At 42.5% G+C, this 26,517-nt stretch overlaps 1 protein-coding gene across 1 annotated transcript in view; it reads right to left on the bottom strand.

Annotated features, from left to right (window-relative positions):
• Positions 1 to 26,517, bottom strand: part of LOC126183925 (GTPase-activating Rap/Ran-GAP domain-like protein 3) — a 662,070-nt gene that overhangs the window by 201,771 nt on the left and 433,782 nt on the right. The window contains exons 4-5 of the mRNA XM_049926272.1: positions 15,419 to 15,500; positions 5,958 to 6,076 (exon numbers count right to left, since the gene is read on the bottom strand). Of these exons, the coding sequence (XP_049782229.1) occupies positions 5,958 to 6,076; positions 15,419 to 15,500 (201 nt within the window). The remainder of the gene's footprint in view (positions 1 to 5,957; positions 6,077 to 15,418; positions 15,501 to 26,517) is intronic.

Below are 26,517 nucleotides of genomic sequence, written 5' to 3'. Positions count from 1 at the left end.
TCCCTTTTTTTTATATTCCTATTAACTTCCATATTCAGGGATGCTGCAACGGCCTTATGATCACTGATTCCCTGTTCTGCACTTACAGAGTCGAAAAGTTCGGGTCTGTTTGTTATCAGTAGGTCCAAGATGTTATCTCCACGAGTCGGTTCTCTGTTTAATTGCTCGAGGTAATTTTCGGATAGTGCACTCAGTATAATGTCACTCGATGCTCTGTCCCTACCACCCGTCCTAAACATCTGATTGTCCCAGTCTATATCTGGTAAATTGAAATCTCCACCTAAGACCATAACATGCTGAGAAAATTTATGTGAAATGTATTCCAAATTTTCTCTCAGTTGTTCTGCCAATTATTAACCTAGCTCGGTTGTTGAGTGTAACCTCCACCCATAATAATTCACAGGAACTATCCACTTCTACTTCACTACAGGATAAACTACTACTAACAGCGACGAACACTCCACCACCGGTTGCATGCAATTTATCCTTTCCAAACACCGTCTGTGCCTTTGTAAAAATTTCGGCAGAATTTATCTCTGGCTTCAGCCAGCTTTCTGTACCTATAACGATTTCAGCTTCGGTGCTTTCTATCAACGCTTGAAGTTCCGGTACTTTACCAACGCAGCTTCGACAGTTTACAATTACAATACCGATTGCTGCTTGGTCCCCGCATGTCCTGACTTTGCCCAGCACCTGTTGAGGCTGTTGCCCTTTCTGCACTTGCCCGAGGCCATCTAACCTAAAAAACCGGCCATCCCACGCCACACAACCCCTGCTACCCGTGTAGCCGCTTGTTGCGTGTAGTGGACTCCTGACCTATCCAGCGGAACCCGAAACCCCACCACCCTATGGCGAAAGTCGAGGAATCTGCAGCCCACACGGTCGCAGAACCGTCTCAGCCTCTGATTCAGACCCTCCACTCGGCTCTGTACCAAAGGTCCGCAGTCAGTCCTGTCGACGATGCTGCAGATGGTGAGCTCTGCTTTCATCCCGCTAGCGAGACTGGCAGTCTTCACCAAATCGGATAGCCGCCGGAAGCCAGAGAGGATTTCCTCCGATCCATAGCGACACACATCATTGGTGCCGACATGAGCGACCACCTGCAGATGGGTGCACCCTGTACCCTTCATGGCATCCGGAAGGACCCTTTCCACATCTGGAATGACTCCCCCCGGTATGCACACGGAGTGCACTTTGGTTTTCTTCCCCTCCCTTGCTGCCATATCCCTAAGGGGCCCCATTACGCGCCTGACGTTGGAGCTCCCAACTACCAGTAAGCCCACCCTCTGCGACTGCCCGGATCTTGCAGACTGAGGGGCACCCTCTGGAACAGGACAAGCAGCCATCTCAGACCGAAGATCAGTATCAGCCTGAGACAGAGCCTGAAACCAGTTCGTCAGACAAACTGGAGAGGCCTTCCGTTCAGTCCTCCGGAATGTCTTTCGCCCCCTGCCACACCTTGAGACGACCTCCCACTCTACCACAGGTGAGGGATCAGCCTCAATGCGGGCAGTATCCCGGGCAACCACAGTCGTAGTCCGATCGGGGGATGCGTGGGACGAGCTGGCCGTCCCCGACAAACCCCCATCCGGACCCCCACAGTGATGCCCATTGGCAACAGCCTCAAGCTGTGTGACCGAAGCCAACACTGCCTGAAGCTGGGAGCGAAGGGATGCCAACTCAGCCTGCATCCGAACACAGCAGTTGCAGTCCCTATCCATGCTAAAAACTGTTGTGCAAAGAACGTCTGAACTAATCTACAGAGAGCGCAAAGAAAACGACACAAAATTGAAACGGTTATTAAAATACAAGATTGCCTAGTAAATGCAGTAATGCTGCCACTTGTGCACTGCTGACACACTGCTCGGCGGCGGAAGGAGACTACGCGATTTAACACTATTCGAGTACTAAAACGCGATGCTACAACTCTCAAATACTATAATACGCCCGAAATTTATGAATTAAACAATGCAAGTACCAAAAACACGCAAAGAAATTAAGAATTAAACTATGTAACAAATGGGTGAGCTAGGAGTATACGACTTGCTGCTGCAGCTGCTTATCCAGCGGCGGCAGGGAGCAGCCATGGTCTCCGAGCTAATAGTCCTTGCTGCTGCAAACGTCGTCGAACTGTTCGTGCAGATGGTTGTTGTCTTGCAAACGTCCCCATGTGTTGACTCAGGGATCGAGACGTGGCTGCACGATCCGTTACAGCCATGCGGATAAGATGCCTGTCATCTCGACTGCTAGTGATACGAGGCCGTGGGGATCAAGCATGGCGTTCCGTATTACCCTCCTGAACCCACCGATTCCATATTCTGCCAACAGTCATTGGATCTCAACCAACGCGAGCAGCAATGTCGCTATACGATAAACCGTAATCGCGATAGACTACAATCCGACCTTTATCAAAGTCGAAAACGTGATGGTACGCATTTCTCCTCCTTACACAAGGCATCACAACTACGTTTCACCAGGCAACGCCGGTCAACTGCTGTTTGTGTATGACAAATCGGTTGGAAACTTTTGGCTCAAACTCAAATGGCTCTGAGCACTGTGGAACATACCATCTGAGGTCATCAGTCCCCTAGAACCTGGAACTACTTGAACCTAACTAACCTAAGGTCATCACACACATTCAGGCCCGAGGCAGGATTGGAACCTGCGACCGTAGCAGTCGCGCGGTTCCAGACTGAAGCGCCTAGAACCGTTCGGCCACCACGGCCGGAGGTAGGAAACTTTCCTCATGTCAGCACGTTGTAGGTGTCGCCACCGGCGCCAACCTTGTGTGAATGCTCTGAAAAGCTAATCATTTGCATATCACAGCACCTTCTTCCTGTCGGTTAAATTTCGCGTCTGTTGCACATCATCTTCGTGGTGTAGCAATTTTCATGGCCAGTAGTGTACAATGTATTCTAATTTGTACCTTTGAATGAATTACACAAAACGCAAGAGTTTAAATTAAAATATTGCAAATATCATTTTGATGCTTAACTTCCGTACCATACATGACAAACGCAAAATTTCATGAACGTAATCTCTGTGTAGGGACGAGAACTTTTCCCCTTGTCGTAAAAATTTGTTTTCTCTCATTTATAGCCACTCCCGAGACGATCTCAAACTATCACCTACTGTAGCGACATAGCAGTTTTCACATGCCTCAAAGATGTTGTACCCGTAGACATGCCTGGCCTCAGCTCGATGTGGAAACATATGGAATTCTGTGCATCCGCTAATCAGACACTTGCTGCTCCTGATGATCCCCATTGTTGGATCCTTGATGGATGATAACGAGCTTCGTGTTGCCTCCAAAGCAATACACGTCTGCAAGTTAAACTGGTATTCAATCATTTGTAGACAGACGCGTTGGCGTGTACCTCTCTGCAAAGGCTCCATGATGTGAACGGTAAACTGTACGCTGTTCAGTAATTTGCATTTTCCGTCGTTCAAATTTGCGGCTAGCTGCGATTTAGAAAGTGTGAGTAGTTTTACAGATATTGTATATTTTCTTCCTGTATCCTCAGGTGTTGAATATGTCTTCTTGTTATATTCCTACGTTACACGCGTTTTATTGTTTTTCTGGACTCTCAGCCTCTTTCTTGGTCTATCTCATGACACTTTCCCTATTAGTCTATAGGTCTATCGTTTTTAATTATTTTAGATGTGCTGTTTTCTTTCATCTCTTATTACTTGGACTCTGCATTATTTTTACAACATCAAATCAGTTCGATACTACTTTTAACACTGTGTCATCGCCTGATTACCGTAACCTTTATTCTATGTGTAGGCAATAGTAAGTTACTCGTTTTCATTTCGAGCTGCTATTTTGCTTGCTTCACTGCCATGTAATACGTATTGTACTGTGATTGCTTTATAGAACTTTATTTGAATTTGTTTCCTTATCTTTTTATCCAGTATTTTGTATGTGGTGCCAATGATATAACGGAATTTTTCTATTTTCTTCATCATGTCTCCTTTTGTGAAGACGTTGAACTTATAAACTCTGTTTTCTAATCATTTTACAATTTGACTTGGGACCAGATCTTAGCCTTTGGAAGCCAAACATTTTCTTTTCTCAGTGAATAAATGGCTACACGCAGTCATATGCATAACTGAAATTTTACTGTAATTTTAATCTACAATAAAATTTAACAAATATCACCCAAGCACACACAGAAATTATCTATCCTGTTAATCCTCTGTGGTGTAGAAAGAGCTGTCAAGGAGAAGTAATGTAAATTTTTGTAAAAATTATTTTCATTTTGTGCCACGAAATTTCATTAAGAAGACGGGCGTTTAAATATTTTTCTGATTGCATGCTTCGCTCATTTTCATTAGCGTTAAGATGTGAACAGTGGAAGCCTTTTTTCGTAGAGATATGTTTATCAATGTTGCTGTTATTTTCAAATTGCGACTTGTTCTTGACAACTTTATAAGAGAGTTACTAAGTATTGCAGTTTTGCTGGTGTGCATATGGCACTTTTGTGCACTACCACATTGATAACAATATATTCAACTTCAGAGTCAGTTGTTTTGCTTTTTCAATAAGTTACGGTTTTAATAATTTTTGTTCAATTTATACGTACCTCAGTGTTTCTTTTTTTTACACATTGTACCGCCTAATAAAAAATCGTTACTTACTTACCAAGAAATTTCCTCCATTGTTAAGGAAATATCTAATTATCAGCAGCAGTTGTCGTGATATGGACGCCTTCGAAACAAACACCGTTTCTCTTAGTACCATAACTTCAAGTTCTCTCCATAAGGGTAAATTTTATACCTACCCGTAACGAGGCCAAATTGTAATGTTAGCTCTAAAGAGTTTCCAGGATCGTTTTCCAATAGTTTCCAAGTATGGAGCATTTTGTACTTATTCTCAGGGAAGAAAGGGAAGGAGAGAAAGAGTATCGATCAGTTAGTAAGCGAACGACACGCGGTACAGATTGTGCAGCAGGATAGTCACACCTGAACCAGTGTTCCTCTTAAAACTTAAAGTCGCAGAATATTCATCGAATGGATAACGAATAACTTGTGTATTTTGGTGGCTTACCAAACGACCATGTTGCACAGGCTGGAGTTCTACCAGATATTTTTTTAAAAGTATCTCATTGTTCACATTTAACAATGAATGCTATAATGTATTTTTTTTTTCAAACACACATAGCAGATGTGCCGACTGCTCCACAATGAAAACATTTATTACATTCTGACTGCAAGTATGGGACAACTCAAATAATAATCGATTTCCTAATACCACGTGTGATTCTTTGACCTAATGACTAGGCTGTCGACAGCGTCATTTTTTGTGGCGAAAAGGTTTGTATGGTAATGTACAATTATCGGAACATTATTAATATCAATATAAGAGACAGTCTTTTGTGTTACAGACGTCATTGCTCCAGCCGTAATCGGTACACAACGGGGCTGCAGTGATCGAGGTATCATCGGCATCGGCCTGTTTTTCTTCCTGTTGGGTCTTCGCACTTTTCGGACGCCACCTTCCCCTCCATCTTTCCCCCACCCACCTTCCACACTCACCCTTCCGCCGAATGTAACTCACCATCCTCCGGGCGGTAGTACCTTCCTGCTGGTGAAAGTTACTGGTCATGCCAATATCAGCAGTGGCTTGCTAAATGCTGCAAATCTCAACACGTGGCATAGATATTCGAGGTACAGATGAAGTAAACGCTTACGTCTGCAATCTCTTTACATGTGCAACACTTTGCACGTTAGTATGAAACTACAATTGTGTTCCTCTTCAAATTCAGAAGAAACACATGAATAGCAAGTCAAGTGTGTAACCAAATGAAGCTGAAATGTCGAGTATTTAGTACCACAGAAATTATTAGAAATAGTGAAAGAGTAAGGTAACCACATGTTTGATTCACAAAGACAGATGCAGATTTTTTTGTTCTTTTGCAGTTAGTAGGAAAACAACGTTTACGTGTGATACTTACCGTTTTACGCCACAATATTACTCGATACTGTGGGACGCATTGGTTGTTTGCATCAGTAAGCACCACAGAGAGGAAGAACGGCACCTTCTCGCTGTCAGATCCCACGTAATTCTGATGAACTGCAGAGAAAATAAATACGAGGCACGTTCAGAAAGTAAATTTACTGTGACCATAACGGGCTGTGGTTTTTTGAGGGTTGGCAACACTGAGTGGAGGAGGGAGGGGGGAATCCCATGACCAGAGTGAGCATCGCACGAATACGGTAGTACGTAACCTTACGTTGTAGTTTACAGTTACGTGAAAGGTGTCGGTAAGAAATTCCGCCAAGTGCGAACCACGTGATGTGACTCGCTTCCTACTCGCGGAAGGAATAACACCCGCCGAAATTTTTTCGCGAATAAAAACGGTTGTTTGGTTGATTTGCGGGAGGGGACCGAATAGCAAGGTCATCGGTCCCTTCGGATTAGGGAAGGAAAGGGAAGGAAGTCGGCCGTGCCCTTTCAGAGGAACCATCTCGGCATTTGCCTGAAGCGATTTACGGAAATCGCGGAAAACCTAAATCAGAATGGCAGGAAGCGGGTTTGAACTGTCATCCTCCCGAATGCGAGTCCAGTGTGCTAAGCACTGAGCCACCCCGCTCGGTCAAAACGGTTTACGGCGAAGATGTTATGAACAGAACGAGGGTGTTAAGTGATGTAGGGTTTTTAGTGGAGGCAGAACAAATGTTCATGACGAACTGAGCAGTGCGACAAGACCTTCCATTTGGGCTGATGAGTTGGTGCAAAAAATCGAGGAAACTATTCGTCAAGACCGCCGATTGACAGTGGATGAAATTTCTGCAATGTTCCCACATCTATCATGAACTCTCTTACACGATACAGTCACAGAAGCGTTGGGATACCGGAAATTGTAGGCATTATAGGTTCCAAAATGCCTGATGGAGCAGCGCAAGAAGAATCGAGCCAATAGCGCCGGCGATTTTCTTGAGCGACTTGAATTGGAAGGTGCAGATTTTCTGAGCTCTATTGTGACAGGAGATGAAACGTGCGTGGGTCATGACACGCCAGACACAAAAAGATGGTCGCCACAGTGGCGTCACACCTATTCCCCATGTTCTAAAAAATTCAAAATCACACTTTCGGGCAAAAACATCATGGGCCAGTGTTTTGGGACCTCAAAGGCATCATTTTTGTCAAATTTCTACCCCAGGCGAAGACCATCCACGCACAACGACATTACGAGGCCCTAAAAAACTCAAATGGAACATTCAAAAGAAGGAGAATGCTGACGAGAGCGGTGTACTTGTTGCACGACAATGGTCATCCTCACACAGCCATAAGGCGGTCTTGGACACATTTCATTGGGGTGTTTTGAACCCGCCCTCCCGTACCTTCCCGACTTGGTGCCTTCAGATTATTTTCTTTTCGCTTTTCTGACTTACAAATGAGTGGAATTAAATATCAACCGACGGGCAGGTGCAGAACGGGGTTCTGAAGCGGGAGAAGGAGCTGGCGGGAGATTTCTTCGAGGAAGGCGTAAAGAAGCTTCTATCACGGCTCACTACGTGCATTGAACAGGGTGATAATTACGTGGAAGAATAGTCAACAAGTGTATCAACAATATCCCGTAATATATTTTCAGGTACCAGGTTCACTTCTTCTAAAAAAATATAAAAATCTAGTACTTTTACCTTCTGAACATGCCTCGTAACAGGAGAACATTAAGCAAAACTGTGTGACGCAGATTGCATGGCCTACTACATACGTAAATAATTACTAGACGTATAAGAAAATCCACAATTATATCAAGTGATCTTTCTTAGTTATTTTTATTATATCTATAGCAAGAGTTCCTTGGGTCTAATTTATATCTCGGAAAGATGAAAAAGGAATCATATTTAATTACACTGACAGTTTCGAAGTAAAGGTACAGAGATAGATGGAGCACAAACGAGAATTAGTATTCTATTATGTGCTGCTTCTATTCGATTCGCCGTAGCGGCAAAGACAAAAAACGCAACAGTTCAGTCGACAGCTTACCGATACACGACGACAAAGCAAGACTGCATGTTGGTGCCCTTAAAAGACGGTAACTGAGGAAATTGCAGTTCGCAACTTTAGATAGCTCCTCTTGTTATTTGTGAGAGTGAGCAGTGAGAATAGATCGTGCGCAGTTGGCTCCATAGGTTTCCTGCAAATCTCTTATTAACGATATTAAAACATTGTCAAAAAAGTGGCAAAAAATGAACAGTGCCGTGTGTACAAATAGTTTTTCATATGTTCTGAAAATATAGTGCTTTGAAATATTCCCGGTCACGCTTCATTCATATCGTTACATAACATACGCGCGTTAACGACAGCAAAACTCCAATACTACCCAGGCAACGTTGGTGTCCACACCAGGGATATGCTGTACGATATCATCCACGCATGGACACATTAATTGCTGATACCCAGACCGATTACCCTTGGATGGTCCTACGAGGGTAATTCTCAAAATAGTTTCCATTTGCATACAACACGAGAAAGAAAACACTTAGCGGCATTTACTGTAGGAATATTGTAGGAGTACAGACCTAGTAATCCGAGAGCCAAGTTCGCTGTGACATTGTGCCCTGGGTGACAAAGGTTTGTAATGGCCGCAGCAACTACAAATACGCCGACTATGACGTGCGCACGGTTGGAAAAGCTACTCACTGTTAAATTTGTGCACTTTATGAAGATAATACCATCAATGGTAGTGCTCTGAGACAACTGAAATTTTTAGAGCAAATGAAAGACTCACAATTAAAAATCTGGCCACTCTATTTACGTTCTACAACTACATTTCTTCGACTTAGCAACTGAAAAACTGGGCTAATGGAAGAGGTTTACTTGTTGCTTGCCCAGATTTCTTTCTGATGATTGTCATGCTGCCCCAGAATACGTTCGGCTCTCACGTTGCTGCTGTGGTGCACAGACGAAGGTGGTCTTTCCTTGATCAAATTGTTATGGACCATGAGACGTGGCGTTCGTATGAGACTTACAAGACAAGACATCAGTTACTCAATGAGCTAAACCAGTTCATCACAATAACTCGTAAAATAGTGCCCTACATTTTCTTCGTAGAAAGCCACGGCCACTGTCTTTTGGATCAGGAATGGTGTACTGATGGCTCAGTTAATCGTATGATACACACGCTCAAACTACCTACTGCCACAGTAGTTTCATTGCGAAACTACTGGTAAAAGCAGTAGTACAAACTCTAATTTACGTTATAATAACATTACATATGCTTACTTTCACTGTCAATGATCTCAACTCGGCCACGACAAGAAAAGTTCGCATGCCGCAATCTGCTACAATCACATAGCACAATATCCGGGCTGATTGTTGCTTCGAAAGCAATAAGTGACTGACACAGTGCGCTACGTTCATACAAGAACTAGTGTACCACTAGATGTCTCTGTATTGCAAAACTGTCGGTGGTTTCATGGTAAAGGAACTGATACTTAAAAAAAACAATAATAATAATAATAAGAAGAAGAAAGTGGTGGATTCAGGCAGAAAACAATAGTACTCGAAGGATTAATACACCGTATATTGCACTGTTTGCTTTTACGGTGTGACGTCATACCTAAAGCGAATGACAGCTAGGGTACAGAGAGTAGTATTGCTGTAGCAACGGAGTTATATGATGATAGACGTGTCGATGTTACAAGCAGTCAGATAAACTAAATCGCTTTTTAGGGAGTGTAAACATTATTATACACTCAAGCAGCTGCTTTTCACTTAAAAAATATATTTGCATTCAAACACACTCGATCTTTGATCTTATAATACAGTATATTTAGAAATTATGTCAACCTACACCTTTATTCTGTTACGAAATTGTGCTCATTGGGTCCATTTGAGGAACAGTACTCGTACCAATACCTGCACACGAAACGCTGAAATGATTGTTGTGAATACTTCCTTGGCATTAAATGTAAGCTCAACAACATAACGGAGCTGTGGAAATAAAATTTGGAACACACAATAATATTTTAATCACTAGATGGTATATGATGGCTGGGTTAAATGTTCTCGGCCTGGTACGGAAATGGTGTTGATAGAAACTACTTTTTCTATATTGTTTCATGCTGCGTAATAAAGTAAATAATGTGGTAACTTGATTTGCGAAACAGTTTTTTCAAAGCTTTGCGTTGGAGTCGTATTGTGTCTGTTTCGGTCAAATTGAAACACTGGATGTGGAAGTACTTCTCTTGGAGATGAACTACGTTAAGAATGTCCAAAACATGCAAGCGCAGATGGAAACATCGACAGGGCTTACAATAATGTGCTATTTGATCGCAGAATAAAGGTACATGAAATAACCATATTAGAAGAAAGAGTGGAATATATTACGTCTGAAGAATTAACAGTGAGAATGATTTGTGTGAGGTGGGTTACACATTTACAGAATGTAGGCCATAAAAGAACAAGTATACCAATGCTGGGAGGGTTTCAAAAATAATTCACGTGATTTTGTGCGTGGGTTTGTTACTGTGGATGAAAAGTTGGTCTGTCTCTTCATGTCAGTGGACAAGAACTGGACAAAGTACTCTGCCTAAGAAGAGACTACGTGCGGTTTCACCTGAAAATTTACTCATACACTGCCAGGTCGACATCATTTCACCTTTCCTCATAAAATTTGAATTACATACACAGTATAATTTTAACAATAGGCGTTATGGCAGTTTCACAGTAATTTATACAGGGTGTATCATAATGAATAGCGAAAACTAGCACGGCTTACAATATGCCATAGTAGAAGTAAAAACGTCTCAGTAAACATGAGTACGCAAACGAGATAACTGCTACTGTGTGGTTATGAGCGACCACTGAGTAGAGTATAAAATATTGTTTTACTTAGTATTTGGAATATAAACTTTTCGATAACGTCCCCATGTTTCTGAACTCAAATTTGACCCATGGGCCGATGGTTGGGGAGTGTGGTGCATTCGTGAGTGGGCACATTTTACTGCTGACGTAAGACGACATATAACGCGCCAGTGTGTTCCAGGATGGATAACCTGTAAAGGATTACTAGGATGTTGTGTTAACTTTCAGCCTACAGTTGCATAAGCATAGAAACTTTACTTAGGTTTCGGCTATAATAATGTAGCCTTCTTCACGTGCTGAGTAATAACTGACTTAAAACCAGAAAATCTTAACTGAGATTATAATGGAAAATAGTTTATTACCATAGTTCGGACTATTAATGACATTAAAACCCCAAGTCACTGAAATTACCGTTCCATAAAAGGTAAAAGATATATAACAAGTGTACTGTACGTAAGTAAGAATAAACATTAATTGATAACATTATTTGTTACAGCAGCTAAAAATGTTACTGGCAAGTAAAACATAATAACTGAAGTTACAGTTCTATGAGAGACAAATGACATAATATAGCGTAGAGGAATCTTTTAATAAGGAAAGGCCATAAGTTAAGGTTAACAGTGCCTGAAATATGTGGAACTTAGCTAAGAATTAGCGCCTGTGAATGATAATAAGGACAATTGTCTCATACAGGTTAGCGGTTAGAGATACAATATGTGATCAGCAGTTAATACATAAGAAAACCAGTAGGCTGTATGTCATAGTCAGCTGCTGACATAAGTAGAAGATCATATAAAGTAATGGATTTATCGGACAATAGGTGCGTGCAGCGCCACAGAATATTATGAAGGCATTATAGCCAGTGGAGTTATATGCAAAGTTTATGAAGCTCTTGTATGGGAATACGCCATTTGATGTATAACAAATTGTGAAACAGCATTGAACGTAGGTTAGTGTATTAAATATGCAGTGTATAACCGGGAAATACCCGAAGCTACTTATAAGAACAAAAAGGCTGTATGTCGTGGGTAATAAGCAATGGATAATAAGCAGTATACAGTGTTAGTTTTAACGGGTTAATAAGTAGTACGTAGGGATGTACCACGCCACAAGTCATTATAAAGGCAGTTATAAGAATTCATGTGTAGCAATCTTTACGAAGCTCATAATTAGAGATACACCTTTTGACGAGTATCAATTATAGAAAAGCCTTAAACTCGTAGAAAATAACAACGATTACGTGAAATGCGTATGTAAATATAAAGATAAGAGGGCACTGGCATCGGGCGACATAGGAAGTCCCGCATCATCATGGTAGACGAAACAAGGGCTGAAATCCTTCGAAGAAGTTCTTATTTTTCAACTGCAGTTGGTCATTAAGCAAGTTATCTTTATCATAGAGGAGGTGTTTGAAACTTTGGATTTCTTCGAGTGTATCTAGCCTGTATCCTTAAGCATCTTGCTTTAAGAGCTCTGTGTTTATAAGTGGGTCAGGGGCATGGGCCATTTGGATTAGATGTTCTGAAAATGTCCAGCCACGGGTGCCATCTCCACTTTTTGTGGGTAAATGCTCTTTGTATCTAGCCGATAAAGCTCTTCCTGTCTGACCTATGTAATAACTAGGGCATTCGCTACAGGTATATTTGTAAACACCTGATCGTGATAATTTATGAAAAATGGTTCAAATGACTCCAAGCATAATGGGACTTAACATCTGAGGTCATCAGTCCCCTAGACTTAGAACTACTTAAACCTAACTGATCTAAGAACGTCACACACTGAAGCACCTAGAACCGCTTGGCCACAGCGGCCGGCGTGATAATTTATCGTTAGTGTTACTTAGAGAGTGGATTAGGTTCTTTTTAAGGCTATTATTAGTGACTTTAAAGCCTCGACTCTTTAAGATGCGCCCTACTTTGTAAGAGGCTTTGCCTATAAACAGGATAGAAATAAAATTAGTGGAGTGATATTTATAAGCGGTACCTAGTATACATAAGTTTGCATATAACTCCACAGGCTACAATGTCTTCATAATGTTTTGTGGCGCTGCACGCACCTATTGTCCGATAAATCCATTATTTTATATGATCTTCTCACTACGTCAATAGCTGGCTATGACATACAGCCTACTGGTTTTCTTATGTATTAATTGCTGATCACATATTGCATATGTAACCGCTAACCTGTATGAGACAATTGTCCTTATTATCATTCACAGGCGTTAATTCTTAGCTAAGTTCCAAATATTTCAAGCACTGTTAACCTTAACGTATGGCCTTTTCTTATTAAAAGGTTACTTCACGCTATATAATGTCATTTGTCTCTCATAGAACTGTAACTTCAGTTATTATGTTTTATTTGCCAGAAACAGTTTTAGCTGCAGTAACAAATAATGTTATCAATTAATGTTTATTCTTACTTATGTACAGTACACTTGTTATGTCTTTTACCTTTTATGGAACAATAATTTCAGTGATTAAGGGTTTTAATGCCATTAATAGTCCTAACTATTGTAATAAACTATTTTTCAAAATAATCTCAGTTAAGATTTTTTGGTTTTAAGTCAGTATCACTCCGCACGTGCAGGCGCGCGACCACTAGCTAAGCTCCCTGCGTCGCTGTCCGTCTCTGTGTAGCAACCTTGGCTGTCCGTGGCGCCGTTACGACTCAGCACCCGTGGCCCACCGGTCAGGCCTGTTTGTGAAGGCCTATCGGCAAAACATTAGTAGAAGTGTCGCAGTCTTATGACTGTGTACTGTAGTACTAACATTTTAAGTCTGACAAGGCCAATATCTGGCTTTTTTTAATTTTAATTTTATATTGTGACATTTCTGAAGAAGGCTACATTATTACAGCCGAAACCCAGGTAAAGTTTCTTTGCTTATGCAACTGTAAGCTGAAAGTTATCATAATTACATTTTACAGCTGCTGACTCTGCTGCACCATGCTAAAAATATTCAAATTATTAGGAAGACGCGCCAGAAGAGCTGCTTAAAATAACTAGTCTTTATTCACGACAGAGTGTTTCGGTGTTTTTCACCATTGTCAAGTATCTGCGAATACAATTATGGTGTGAACGTGTATAAATATGAATGTCACTTATATTAAAGTGACTATATTATACTGATGTGTAGATTGATATTGCGTCGTTAGTGAACTGTCTTACAACTGTCCCTGTTTTGATAAGATGGTAAATGACGTAAATATATTGAAAATAATATGTTAATTACGGTTTGACAGTTCAAGTGTTATGGCGTAATATGTTTACAAAGATTATGTGCATGAACAGCGATATTATTTTACTAACTAAATTTTGTCACGACTATCTTTGGTTGTTGCATTATTTCGAATAATCGTGTCATTATCTGACATACGGGATATATTACGCTGCTGGCTTTAAGGAAGAAAAAAATGTTGACGTTATAGTCTGCAAAGGGCCTGTAACCCGCCCTCCAAGGTTTTCTGACCTGAATCTCGATCTGGGGTCATCTCAAAAAGTGAAATGTAAGGCACTGCTGCCGGTACAGATGAAGAGCAGGAGCACTGAATTGTAGATTCTTGTCAAGATTACCGATCGAGGTGACGCAGTGGTTAGCACAGTGGACTCCAATTCGGGAGGACAACGGTTCAAATCCGCGTCCGACCATCCAGATTAAGGTTTTCCCTGATTTCCCTATATCGCTACAGCAAATGCCGGGATTGTTCCTTCCAAAGGGCACGGCCGATTTCGTTCCGCATCCCTGAAACAACCCGTGTGCTCCGTCTCTAATAACCTAGTTGTCGACGGAACGTCGAGTCCTAATCTTCTTTCCATCTTTGTCAAGATTTAATATGTGATTCGGGCATGTTTCAAAGAATTCGTAACTCACTGCAGAGACGTGTGTATTTGTACCAAATAGGACAACACAGTACAGTGATGTGGGTCACGGTTAGTTAGCATAGATTAGTAATTATCTCAGAAATGAGTTGTCTGCGGACCCATGTTTACTGGCACGTTTTTGTTTCTATTAACGTATATCCCCCCCGCCTCTCTCTCTCTCTCTCTCTCTCTCTCTCACTCACTCACTCACTCAGTCTCTAAAAAAGTAGCAGATGTGACGCTAAAGGGATGGAGAGCAATCATGCAATTTCTTCAACTCAGGTAATGTAGATGTGCTTGAGAGAGTTGTTAGTATATGAGAAAATATTTAATCATTCAGTGGATTCCCACATGACATGAACTGCGTGTAATTATTAGCTTGGAACACAAATGAAAAACTAAATACATTGAATGTATATTTCGTTGATTAATGATTTATGGGACATAAATTCCGCAGTTTTCATGCTTCTTTTCGCCGAGTAACAAGAGCACTCTTCTTCTCCAAATTGCTTTAGACTGTAATTATTGATGAAAGTTAGAATGTTTACTGGCACGAATCGTCACTAAAACGACAGAATTCTTTCTGTCCAGAGGTACTGTTAAACGTTTTCTCTTTGATCATATACCAGCAGAGTGCGAGGCGGTGGGAAGGACGGGAACAGATTTGCCTCCCTTTAACGTGACAACCACTGAATTAAACATGCAAGCGCCGCTAGAAATCTCTCCATCTTGGTACTTACGCTTGCCGAGAAAGTACTTGAAGTACCAGCGCGTCTGGTACTCTGGGTTCTCAAGGACCGGCGTGCTCGGTGAACCGAACATCTGTAAACACAAGAGACATGGTCATCAGCTATGACGCCCACGCCACACCTCGCTGCTGCGAGATACGTGGTGGCTGCAACTTTCCATCCTTCAGCTGCGCTGTAACTACATGATGAAAACTGTATGTGATTCAGGCCATGTCGAATATTTGACACGTTTTAACAGATTCGTAGTGAATGAAACCGGAAACAGACAAGTGAAACTAACCTTCTTTCGTACAATGACGTAAATGGAAAGTGTTACATCATGAACGTTAGTAAACTGATAACCCTGTGTTTTCAATTATAGGGTGCTCGAAATTATTCGTTCAGATTAGTACAGGATTAACACAACGTCATATATATATATATATATATATATATATATATATATATATATATATATATATATATATGAATATAATAGAAGAAAACATTCCACGTGGGAAAAAATATATCTAAAAACAAAGATGATTTGACTTACCAAACGAAAGCGCTGGCACGTCGATAGACACACAAACAAACACAAACATACACACAAAATTCTAGCTTTCGCAACCAACGGTTGCCTCGTCAGGAAAGAGGGAAGGAGAGGGAAAAACGAAAGGATTTGGGTTTTAAGGGAGAGAGTAAGGAGTCATTCCAATCCCGGGAGCGGAAAGACTTACCTTAGGGGAAAAAAGGACGGGTATACACTCGCACATATGTATATATGTGGATGGATATGTGTGTGTGTGCGAGTGTATACCCGTCCTTTTTTCCCCTAAGGTAAGTCTTTCCGCTCCCGGGATTGGAATGACTCCTTACCCTCTCCCTTAAAACCCAAATTCTTTCGTTTTCCCCTCTCCTTCCCTCTTTCCTGACGAGACAACCGTTGGTTGCGAAAGCTAGAATTTTGTGTGTATGTTTGTGTTTGTTTGTGTGTCTATCGACGTGCCAGCGCTTTCTTTTGGTAAGTCAATATATATTCCCCAATGCCAGTTTCTGACGGTAGGGACGATTTACGCACAAGGTAGTTTACCATACTTATTACAGCAGTAGCACTTACAAAAACCTGCTCGAATGTGTGACCATTGGACTGTATGCACGCAGTATATCGTCGAGCCATTGATTGTCGTGTCCGTTTGCAGTTTCCTAGCATGTCCGCAATGGTACCAGCAGCTACGGCATTTCTGGCGAAGAGTTCTTCTACAACGGTTTCATACGACAGCTGCTTCATATACCCCTAGAGGAAGGAATCCAGACACATGAGGTCAGGTGACCTAGGTGGCCAGCCCACAGGGCCGATGCATAGATTCAGCTCTCAGATGATTCCTCACAGCAATGCTGAAATGGGCTTGCGCACCATCGTGTTTGATGCACATCGTTTGTCTAACATTCAGAGGTACATTCACAACCAGTACAGCCGACCATCAGTACAAAGAGCAGTTTTGTCTGTATACATTTCCAGTCAGCTACACCGGCACAACAGTACCGCTAACAAAATGTTTAAATCAAACAAGTTTACTGTTACCAGTCGCTGCTTATTTATCTCCACGACGCGTTTCAAAGTTTTAAACCTCCATCGTTAGCTGGATCTACATTTGTTAGTATGACTCGCGTGCGTGTGTGTATGTGTGTGTGTGTGTGTGTGTGTGTGTGTGTGTGTTTGTGTTACGATTTTTTGAGGCACTTGTAACATTGTCTAGTGGCAGAAACAAAACACTTTCAGAACATGGTTTTGGGTTTCTTTTGACAAAAAAATTAAACGTATATCTAATGGTAAAAATAAAATAAGTACACAGAGTACCTCTATTGGTGACAGATTCATTTCACTGCCGTAACACATCACATGTAGCCTATACTGTCATATTTTGTAAACAAATATGGTGTCGGGAAACTACTAGGTGCAAGAATCATATAGCAGAAGAGAAACATTATCACAAAGCACAAAGAATATACATCGTTACATCGTAACAATATTATTACAGAAGAAATTTTAAAGGATCTTGGAGATCTTTGTTTTGAGGTGTTGAGTACATGCGTTGGAATAAATATTTGAGGTGGTATATAAATCCGATTTTTTCAATTTAATTTAGCTTAAACTTCTTACTCGTTTATATAATAACATGACTTGTTGCAACTTTTCAGTATAATTATGTTGGCTACAGTGGTAAAATTATACAGCTCCTCAATAGCCCGCATTTCTGTAGCAAAGCTAAACGACCCTTGAGATGGTACAAAGAGCAACGTCAATGGACAGTGAATGACTGGGAGCGATTTATGTGGAGTCTTGAATCACGCCATACCCTGTGGCAGTCCGATGGAAGTGTTTGGGTTTGACGAGTGCCTGGAGCATGTTAGCTGCCTGACGTGTAATGTCAGCAGTGAAGTGCGGATGAGGTGGTGTTATGGTATGGGGTGTTGTTCGTGGTTAGTGTGTGTTCCCTTATGGTGGTTCAGAAAACCATAACTGCGGAAGGATATGAGTTCACTTCACTTAACACCATTGTGTACTGGGTACAGAACAGGAGCAGTTCGGAGATGCCGACTGTTTGCGTCAGCAAGACAGTGCACGCTGTCATAAGGCAACATCTGTGAAGCAATAGTTTGTGGACAATAACATTCCTGAAATGGACTGGTCTGCCCAGAGCCCCGACCTGAACCCAATGAAACGTCTTTTGGTTGAGTTAGAAGGTCAACATCACTACCTTCTCTGTACTCTGATTTTGAGGAAGATTGGGCTGCCATTCCTCCATAGACATTGAAACACCTCACTGAAAGTGTGCCCAGCAGAGTGGAAGCGATCACGAATGCGAAGGGTGGGCATACATCATATTATTATCCACTAATATGTGGCTGGATACTTTAGATCAAATAGTGCATCTTAAACGACCCTCGGTCTACTGATTATTGTGTCTTGCTTGTCTTATAAGGTAATATTAGTAAAAGATAGAGAATATTAAAAGAAATACAGTATGTTTCATCACGGGTTCGTCTAAGAATCTCCAATAATGTATGTGTATATGTACAAGGTTATTCATAAGCGACTTTGGGGTTTCAGAAGACTACTACATATAATCTATAAGACATACAGACATGTAAATAAACAAATTATTATGTGCTCATTTCTGTATAATAATCAATTCACCTACTCCTCAATAAGAATTACGAGTATTTTACTTTAAATACTAAACGTAGTCAGAGGGAAAAGTCATTATTTTGCATATCCAGTCCCATAGCTGATGCATTCATAAATGGCTTGGACCAAAAATTAATCAGTACCAAACAGCCTTGTACGAAGAAAGTTGAGTATTGCAGATGATACACTGTCGCTAATCAAAGGTGATGTCATAGACGCAACGAACATTCTAAACTGGTTTGTCAAACAATCAATGAATTATCTAGCGATACACAGTAAGCGCTTACACACACACACACACACACAAACACACACACACTACTGTGACTGTTTGCCCTGTGCCGCAACGAAACAATAAACACCCCCCCCCCCCCCCCGCCCACCGACTTATTCATTTGTGAGAAAATTCAATGGTGCATAACAGTTTTAAATTTAAACTTATTCTTTCAGCAGCCTCTGTATTAGATGAATAGGTATGAGTTTACTGAAACAAAACCGCTGATTTATGCAGTAATGTTCGGAACTAGTGGTTACCCCCTACATCTACACCTACATCTACAACTGTACTGTGGAAACCACTGTGACGTGCATGGCAGAGGATACATCCCATTGTAAAAGCGACTAGGGTTTCTTCCTGTTCCGTTCGCTAACGTAACATGGGACGACAGATTTTTTAAATGCCTCTGTTCACGCTCCCACGGGTCAAACAAACCCGTGACCATTCGTGCTGCCTTTCTCTGTATACGTTCAATATCCCCTGTTTGTCCTATATGGTACGGCTCAAACATGCTTCAGCAGTATTCTAGAATGGGTCGTACGAGTGCTTTGTAAGCAATCTCCTTTGCCGAATAATTTCATTTTTCCAGTATTGTACCAATAAACGGAAGTTTACCACCTGCTTTACCCAAAAATGAGCGTATATGATCATTCCATATCATATCCCTGCGAAGTGTTACATCCAGGTATTTGTATGAGTTGGTTGATTCCAACTGTGACTCACTGATATTTTTTTTCCAGGATATTAAGTTTGTTCGTTTTGTTAACAGCACAGTTTTAAGTTTCTGAACATTTAAAGCGAGTTGCCAAACTTTGCACCACTTTGAAATCTTATCAAGATCTGACTGAATATTTGTGCAGCTTCTTTCAGACAGCACTTCATTATAAGTAACTACATCATCTGTAAATAGCCTGAGATTTCTATTCATATTGTCATTAATCTATAAGGGTTCCAACATACTTCCCGGGGCACAACCGTAGTTACTTCTACACCTGACGACGAATCTCCATTCGAGATAACATAGTGCGTCCTCCCTACTAAAAAATCATCAATCCAGTCACAAATTTCGCTTGATAACTGATATGATCGTAATTTTGACAATAAGCAAAGATGTGGTTGTGAGTCAAATGTTATTCGGAAATCAAGAAATACTGCATATACCTGACTGCCTTGATTCAAAGCTTTCATGTGACATAAGTGAGAGATGGGTTCGGCATGACCGTTTTTTCCGCAATCCTTGTTGGTTGGCATGGAGGAAGTCATTCTGTTTGAGGTATTTCATTATATTTGAGCTCAGAATAATGTTCTAAGATTCTACAACAGATTGATGTCAAGGATCAATTCTACTAACCTTGTTGCAAACGGGAGTGACCTGTGGTTTCTTCCAGCTATTAGGCACGGTTTTTTGTTTGAGGGATCTACGATAGACTGTAATTAGGAGAGAGTCTAGACTAGAACCGATGGCAGAATCCGGTTGCGAAACCCCAAGTTGGTAAGGAGTGAAGTGGGGAGCAGGTGGAGGAGATTTCACGTGTTCTGTGAATATTAGCAACACTTCAGCGTGTATCTGCCAAAACCTTTGCTTCCCCTACAGCCGTTGACCCTCTCCAGAGAACGGTTTCGCTTCCTAGCCCCCTGTTCCGCCAATATGGCCTACAAATAGAAGGTTTTTAAACTAATTCATATCTAAATGCTCAAATCGTTTTTTCGTCTACCGTAGGCTGTCAGAATTTTTATACAGCAAAAAAGATGAAACTACTTTCTTTGAAAACATAGTTACACTTCTCAAATTACATTGCCTACGTCTAAGTCGGTGAAATGTGTATCGTCATATTTAAAACTGTTTAGTGCTACGTGAGAACAGCGTTCAAAAAATGGTTCAAATGGCTCTGAGCACTATGGGCCATAACTTCTGAGGTCATCAGTCCCGTAGAACTTAGAACTACTTAAACCTAACTAACCTAAGGACATCACACACATCCATGCCCGAGGCAGGATTCGAACCTGCGACCGTAGCGGTCGCGCGGTTCCAGACTGTAGCGCCTAGAACCGCTCGGCCACTCCGGCTGGTGTGAGAACAGGAACCTGTTGACATACACGAGTTGAAAATCTGTTTATATCGTCCGGAATACCACATACTGGATAGAAGGACGCATTGTGTTGCACATCAGATAACTGAACTTTTGACAAATGATTTTCAAGCCCTTGCTCAAGGTGCGTAATAGCACAACATGTCCTTTCACTTCTATAGACGTAAACATAGCCGTTAAAAAACGCGAAGCAGGCTACTCTCAAAGAATATCCAAAATGAAATTTTCACTCTGCAGCGGTGTTTGCGCTGATATGGAACTTCCTGGCAGATTAACACTGTGTACTGGACCGAGACTCGAACTCGGGACCTTTGCCTTTCGTGGGCAAGTGCTCTAACATCTGAGCTACCCAAGCACGACTCACGCCCCGTCCTCACAGCTTTACTTCCGCCAGTACCTCGTCTCCTACTTTCCAAACTTCACAGAAGGTCTCCTGCGAACCTTACAGAACAAGCACTCCTGGAAGAAAGGATATTGCGGAGACGTGGCTTGGCCACAGCCTGGGGGATGTTTCCGGAATGAAATTTTCACTCTGCAGCGGAGTGTGCGCTGATATGAAACTTCCTGGCAGATTACCACTGTGTACTGGACCGAGACTCGAACTCGGGACCTTTGCCTTTCGCGGGCAAGTGCTCTACCATCTGAGCTACCCAAGCACGACTCACGCCCCGTCCTCACAGCTTTACTTCCGCCAGTACCTCGTCTCCTAGTTTCTAAACTTCACAGAATCTCACCCATATTACATCCAAGTTATTTGGGCAGCCAGATCCCTTAAAGACAACACCAGAGGGCCGCCACACTATCCACGGCCACCATAGGACGATATAAGAGCCAACAGAGGTCGCTGGTTCTACGGACTTCTTTACCAGGTCAGGCCATATGACACGAAGTAAGCCCGACTGTGCCCTGGCCGAGAGTTGTACTTAGGCAAGTGCATGGGCCCTCAAAGGACAGCTCACTTCAATTCGGCTTCCTGGGCCAGGCGTCGAATGCATGCGCATTTCTTCAATCATGAGCTCACTCCAGAGCTAGTGCGAGTCTGTCACTGCCTTCTGAGCCAACTCTCACACCACAGAACCCGCAACGTGTCTTCCAGAAGAGGAAGTGTCGTTGATATGGTGACTGACTACTGGACGTTTAATATTTTGGTGTTTGTGATTATACCGGCTTCACTGGACTTAAATTTGTCATTGTGAACGTTAACTCCAACTAGTTTTTTCGAGACTTCATTTCAGAACTCTTTCTTTTCTCCGTTACCAGATCTTCTGCCTAAAGTACCGTGTTATGTACAAGCTAGAAGAGCTTATCTTGTTGACGATTGTTTCAAGACCTGTTTTCAACAAGGAAGATTGTGTTCTCTTAACTAAAATAAATTTGATGTTTATTTTATACATGGGCCTTTAATTTTTGACCTCCTATTTTGGATACGTTAGTGTGTGTTCATGACGGACAGTGATTGAAGAGGACTGTGACGAAAAATAAATGGACGACAGTTGCAAAAGTCACTGCAGAAGAGAATGTCACACTGGTGAACCCTCTGAGCACCAAAACAACAAGAGGGTATCTCCAGACGCAGCGAACTGCAGGGCGAGCTGGAATGCAAACACCACTCTTCAGTACTTCAAATGCCCGTAACAGCAAAACGCGATTCCAAAGCCATTAAACCTGGACTACAGACCAATTGATGGATGTCATTTGGTCGAGTGGGCCTTGTTTCACAGTGCTTCTGACTTCTAGCCAAGTTACGTCTCAAGAGGCAAACATGGGAGGGGTTTGGTAATGATTTTGGCAGCGATATCGCGGTATTCCACGGTTCCCAAGGTTACTTTGCAAAGTCGCATTGCTGCCAAGGTTTTGTAAGTATGCTGCTTAGGTTTTTGTGTTGGTAACGCCACTTAATGCTCTATATGGAAATCACTGACTGTGCTGTGTGAAGTCTGTGGCTGGTTTGTATTGTTGGAATATTTGCTATTGTAGTGTTGGGCAGTTGGATGTGAACAGCGGGTAGCGTTGCGCAGTTGGAGGTGAGCCACCAGCAGTGGTGGATGTGGGGAGAGAGATGGCGGAGTTTTGAGAGCGGATGATCGGGACGTGTGTCCATCAGAGAGAGTAACTATTAAGGTAAATACATTGTTTGCTCTCTATCAAAATCTTTCATTTCCTAACTATGCCTATCAGTAGTTAGTGCCTTCAGTAGTTATAATCTTTTATTTAGCTGGCAGTATTGGCACTCGCTGTATTGCAGTAGTTCGAGTAACGAAGATTTGTGTGAGGTAAGTGATTCATGAAAGGTATAGGTTATTGTTAGTCAGAGCCATTCTTCTGTAGGGATTATTGAAAGTCAGATTGCGTTGCGCTAAAAATATTGTGTGTCAGTTTAGTGTTGATCAGAATAAATAAAGAGCGAAATGTCTGAGTACGTTCAGTTTTGCTCAGCTGTTTGAAAATCAAATAACGTAGGGGTTTATCAGCGCAGTCATTCATAAATTTCTCTAAGGGGGCGTTTCAGTTTATGAGGCATTTTGGCTGATCAGATCCATCCCATGGTACAATGTTTGCCCACAGACGACAGGGTCCCTTGTCACACAATTCGCAGGACTGCTTTTGTGAACACGATAATGAATTGTCACATCTCTCCCGGCCTCCACACCCACCAGATCTCATTATTAATGATCCTTTGTGGTGTACTTTCGAGAGAAGGGTACATGATCGCTATCCATCTATATCATCTTTATCTGAATGGTTCAAATGGCTCTGAGCACTATGGGACTTAACATCTGTGGTCATCAAACCCCTAGAACTTAGAACTACTTAAACCTATCACACACATCCATGCCCGGGGCAGGATTCGAACCTGCGACCGTAGCGGTCACGCGGTTCCAGACTGAAGCGCCTAGAACCGCACGGCCACACCGGCCGGCTCGTCACCTGACCTTGGCACCATTTTGCAGGAACTGTATTTATCCATCCCGAGACGACTGGAAGTTGTCATGGTATGTGAAGTGTTTTTAGTGATTCCATATTTTTGTCGAACTGTGTAAATTGAGAACAACGTCGTAGCCTTCTGTAGGAAAGTTTGACCTGTGAAAGGAATTACCGGAATGTACACCTGCCTGGGCTTTCTGTGTGCTGTAAAATTCCAGCAAGGGAAGCTGTATACATATGTTAGCCGCGCGGAGTGACCGCGCGGCTTGAGGCGCCATGTCACGGATTGCGCGGCCCCTCCCGCCGGAGGTTCGAGTCCTCCCTCGGACATGGGTGTGTGTATGTGTTGTTCTGAGTATAAGTTAGTTTAAGTAGCATGTACGTCTAGGGACCGATACCAAAAATAATGGTTCAAGTGGCTCTAAGCACTGTGGGACTTAACATCTGAGGTTATCAGTCCCCTAGACTTAGCAACTACTTAAACCTAACTAACCTAAGGACATCACACACATCCATGCCCGAGACAGGATTCGAACCTGCGACCGTAGCAGACGCGCGGTTTCGGACTGAAGCGCCTAGAACCGTTCGGACACTGGCCGGCCAGGGACCGATGACCTCAGCAATTTCGTCCCTTAGGAATTCACACACATTTGAACATATAGATGTTATTCAGCAGCATTTATTTGTGAATGTCCACCCGAGCTTTGAGGAATTTTGCCTAATGAGTAAAGTAACCCGCCCGGTTAGCCGTGCGGTCTAACGCACTGCTCTCCGGGCGGGAAAGCGTGCCGGTCCCCGGCACGAATCCGCCCGGCGGATAAGTGTTGAGGTCCGGTGTGGATGGTTTTTAAGGCGGTTTACCATCTGCCTCGGCCTGTTTACGCTATGGGTTCTGCGTGGTGGTGGGAGGGAGTTTTGGTGGATGGGGTAAGTGTAGTAGGTCGGCGAGACAGGGTTTGTCAGCTATGAGGGGGCGTGGGGAGGTTGCTGTAGAAGTGGTGGACAGTGGTACTCCGAGGCGGGAGTAGGAAGTGAGTAGGATGGAGAGCTTTTAGAGGTGGCATTGGCCTGGTTCCCCTTATTCCGCCTCAGTTACACTATGTTGGCGATTGCTGCGCAAACACTGTCTCCACGTACGCGTACACCATAATTACTCTACCGAGCAAACATTGGGGTTACACTCGTCTGGTGTGAGACGTTCCCTGGGGTCCACTGGGGGCAGAACCACGCAATAACCCTGGGTTCGGTGTGGGGTGGCGGTGGGGTGAGTGGACTGCTGTAGCCTATTGTAGGGTTGGGTACCACTGAGAGCTACGCCGGGGACGAATCCTCTCCGTCGTTTCTAGGTCCCCTGTTCAATACAATACAATGGAAAAAGTGGTTTCCATGTAGAGAAGGCTTAGAAAACATTATCCGCGCATGTGTGACTGGCAATAGGGAAGTGCCGCCGTGGACGGCTCAGCGCTGCCTACTCGTCATTATTGATTTCGTCCAAATTTATGGTAGATGCAGGGCTTGGCCAGAAATGAAACTGAGAGAAGTAGGAGTTCCAGGTGCCCAAGCGTTTAGAAAAAATAGCATTTTTGACATTGGACGAGCGAGGCACGAGCCACTTACGCAGCCAGGCGGCGGTTGGTGCACCAGAAGGAGTGCAGGATTGTAATACGAGAATCATGGGATCGAGTCCTTGTGCCGAAACTTTTAATTTTTTGCGTTACCTTCACTGCAAATAAACCGAAATAATTCTCAGCATATTGTATTTACTATTATTTTCATAAAAGGTATGAAAGGAAAAGGAAAATTTGCGATGGAAAATTAATTCCCGGGAAGAGGTTTTACATATAGCGTCCACACAGATTCTACAAATAACTTTGCAGGGAGGAATTTTAATTAAAGGGTAGAGGAATTCGTATTCCATTAGTTTCAGTTTGACCTTCGAGCAGCCCACGGCTTCGAGCAGCCCTGCTCTGTCTGTTTTTATCGTCAGGTAAAAAATTTGTCGAAAAAAAAAAACTTCGAAGCTACTCTTATCTCATCGAGAGACAAAAGAGGTGAAATCCCGAGAATAGAAGTCACACCCCGGGTAAACTGGCATCCCATTGTACATCACCAGCTATCCTCGCCAAAATTTGACGAAATGATGCATTATGCGTGGTTTACTGCCAAACTGTACGACGACAGGGAACCTTTTATGAATAGAAACCAAGTCAGTTTTTCTATAGAAACTTCATAACAGCTACGTATTTGTAAAAATGCGGCGTTTGCAAAGTGTGGAGGATGCCTAGAAAATTACTGCGTCTCCTGTTTAAACGATGAATATCACCTCAGTACGCGTAAACCACCAACGGTACAATAATAAAACTATCTAATTTTAGATACGAAGTATGTATAAGCAACACATTTCAGTAGTCAATGTTATGCTACGCTTGAGGTGGTGTCAAGTACGACGACGCCACTGGACAGTGGATGACTGGAAACGAGTGATTTGCAGCTGTGAATCTCACTATAAACCACGTAAATCTGACGAGAGGGTCTGAGCTTGGCGAATACCGGGAGAACGTCAGCTGTCCAGTGCCAGTAGTGAAGTGTGGAGGAGGTGGTGTTACAATTCGGGGTATTTTTGTTG

This window comes from Schistocerca cancellata, chromosome 4 (genome assembly GCF_023864275.1).
Source record: "Schistocerca cancellata isolate TAMUIC-IGC-003103 chromosome 4, iqSchCanc2.1, whole genome shotgun sequence".
Classification (NCBI taxonomy): domain Eukaryota; kingdom Metazoa; phylum Arthropoda; class Insecta; order Orthoptera; family Acrididae; genus Schistocerca; species Schistocerca cancellata.
The sequence above is the reverse complement of the archived record's forward strand: the minus strand, read 5'-3'. Positions and strand labels throughout refer to the sequence as shown.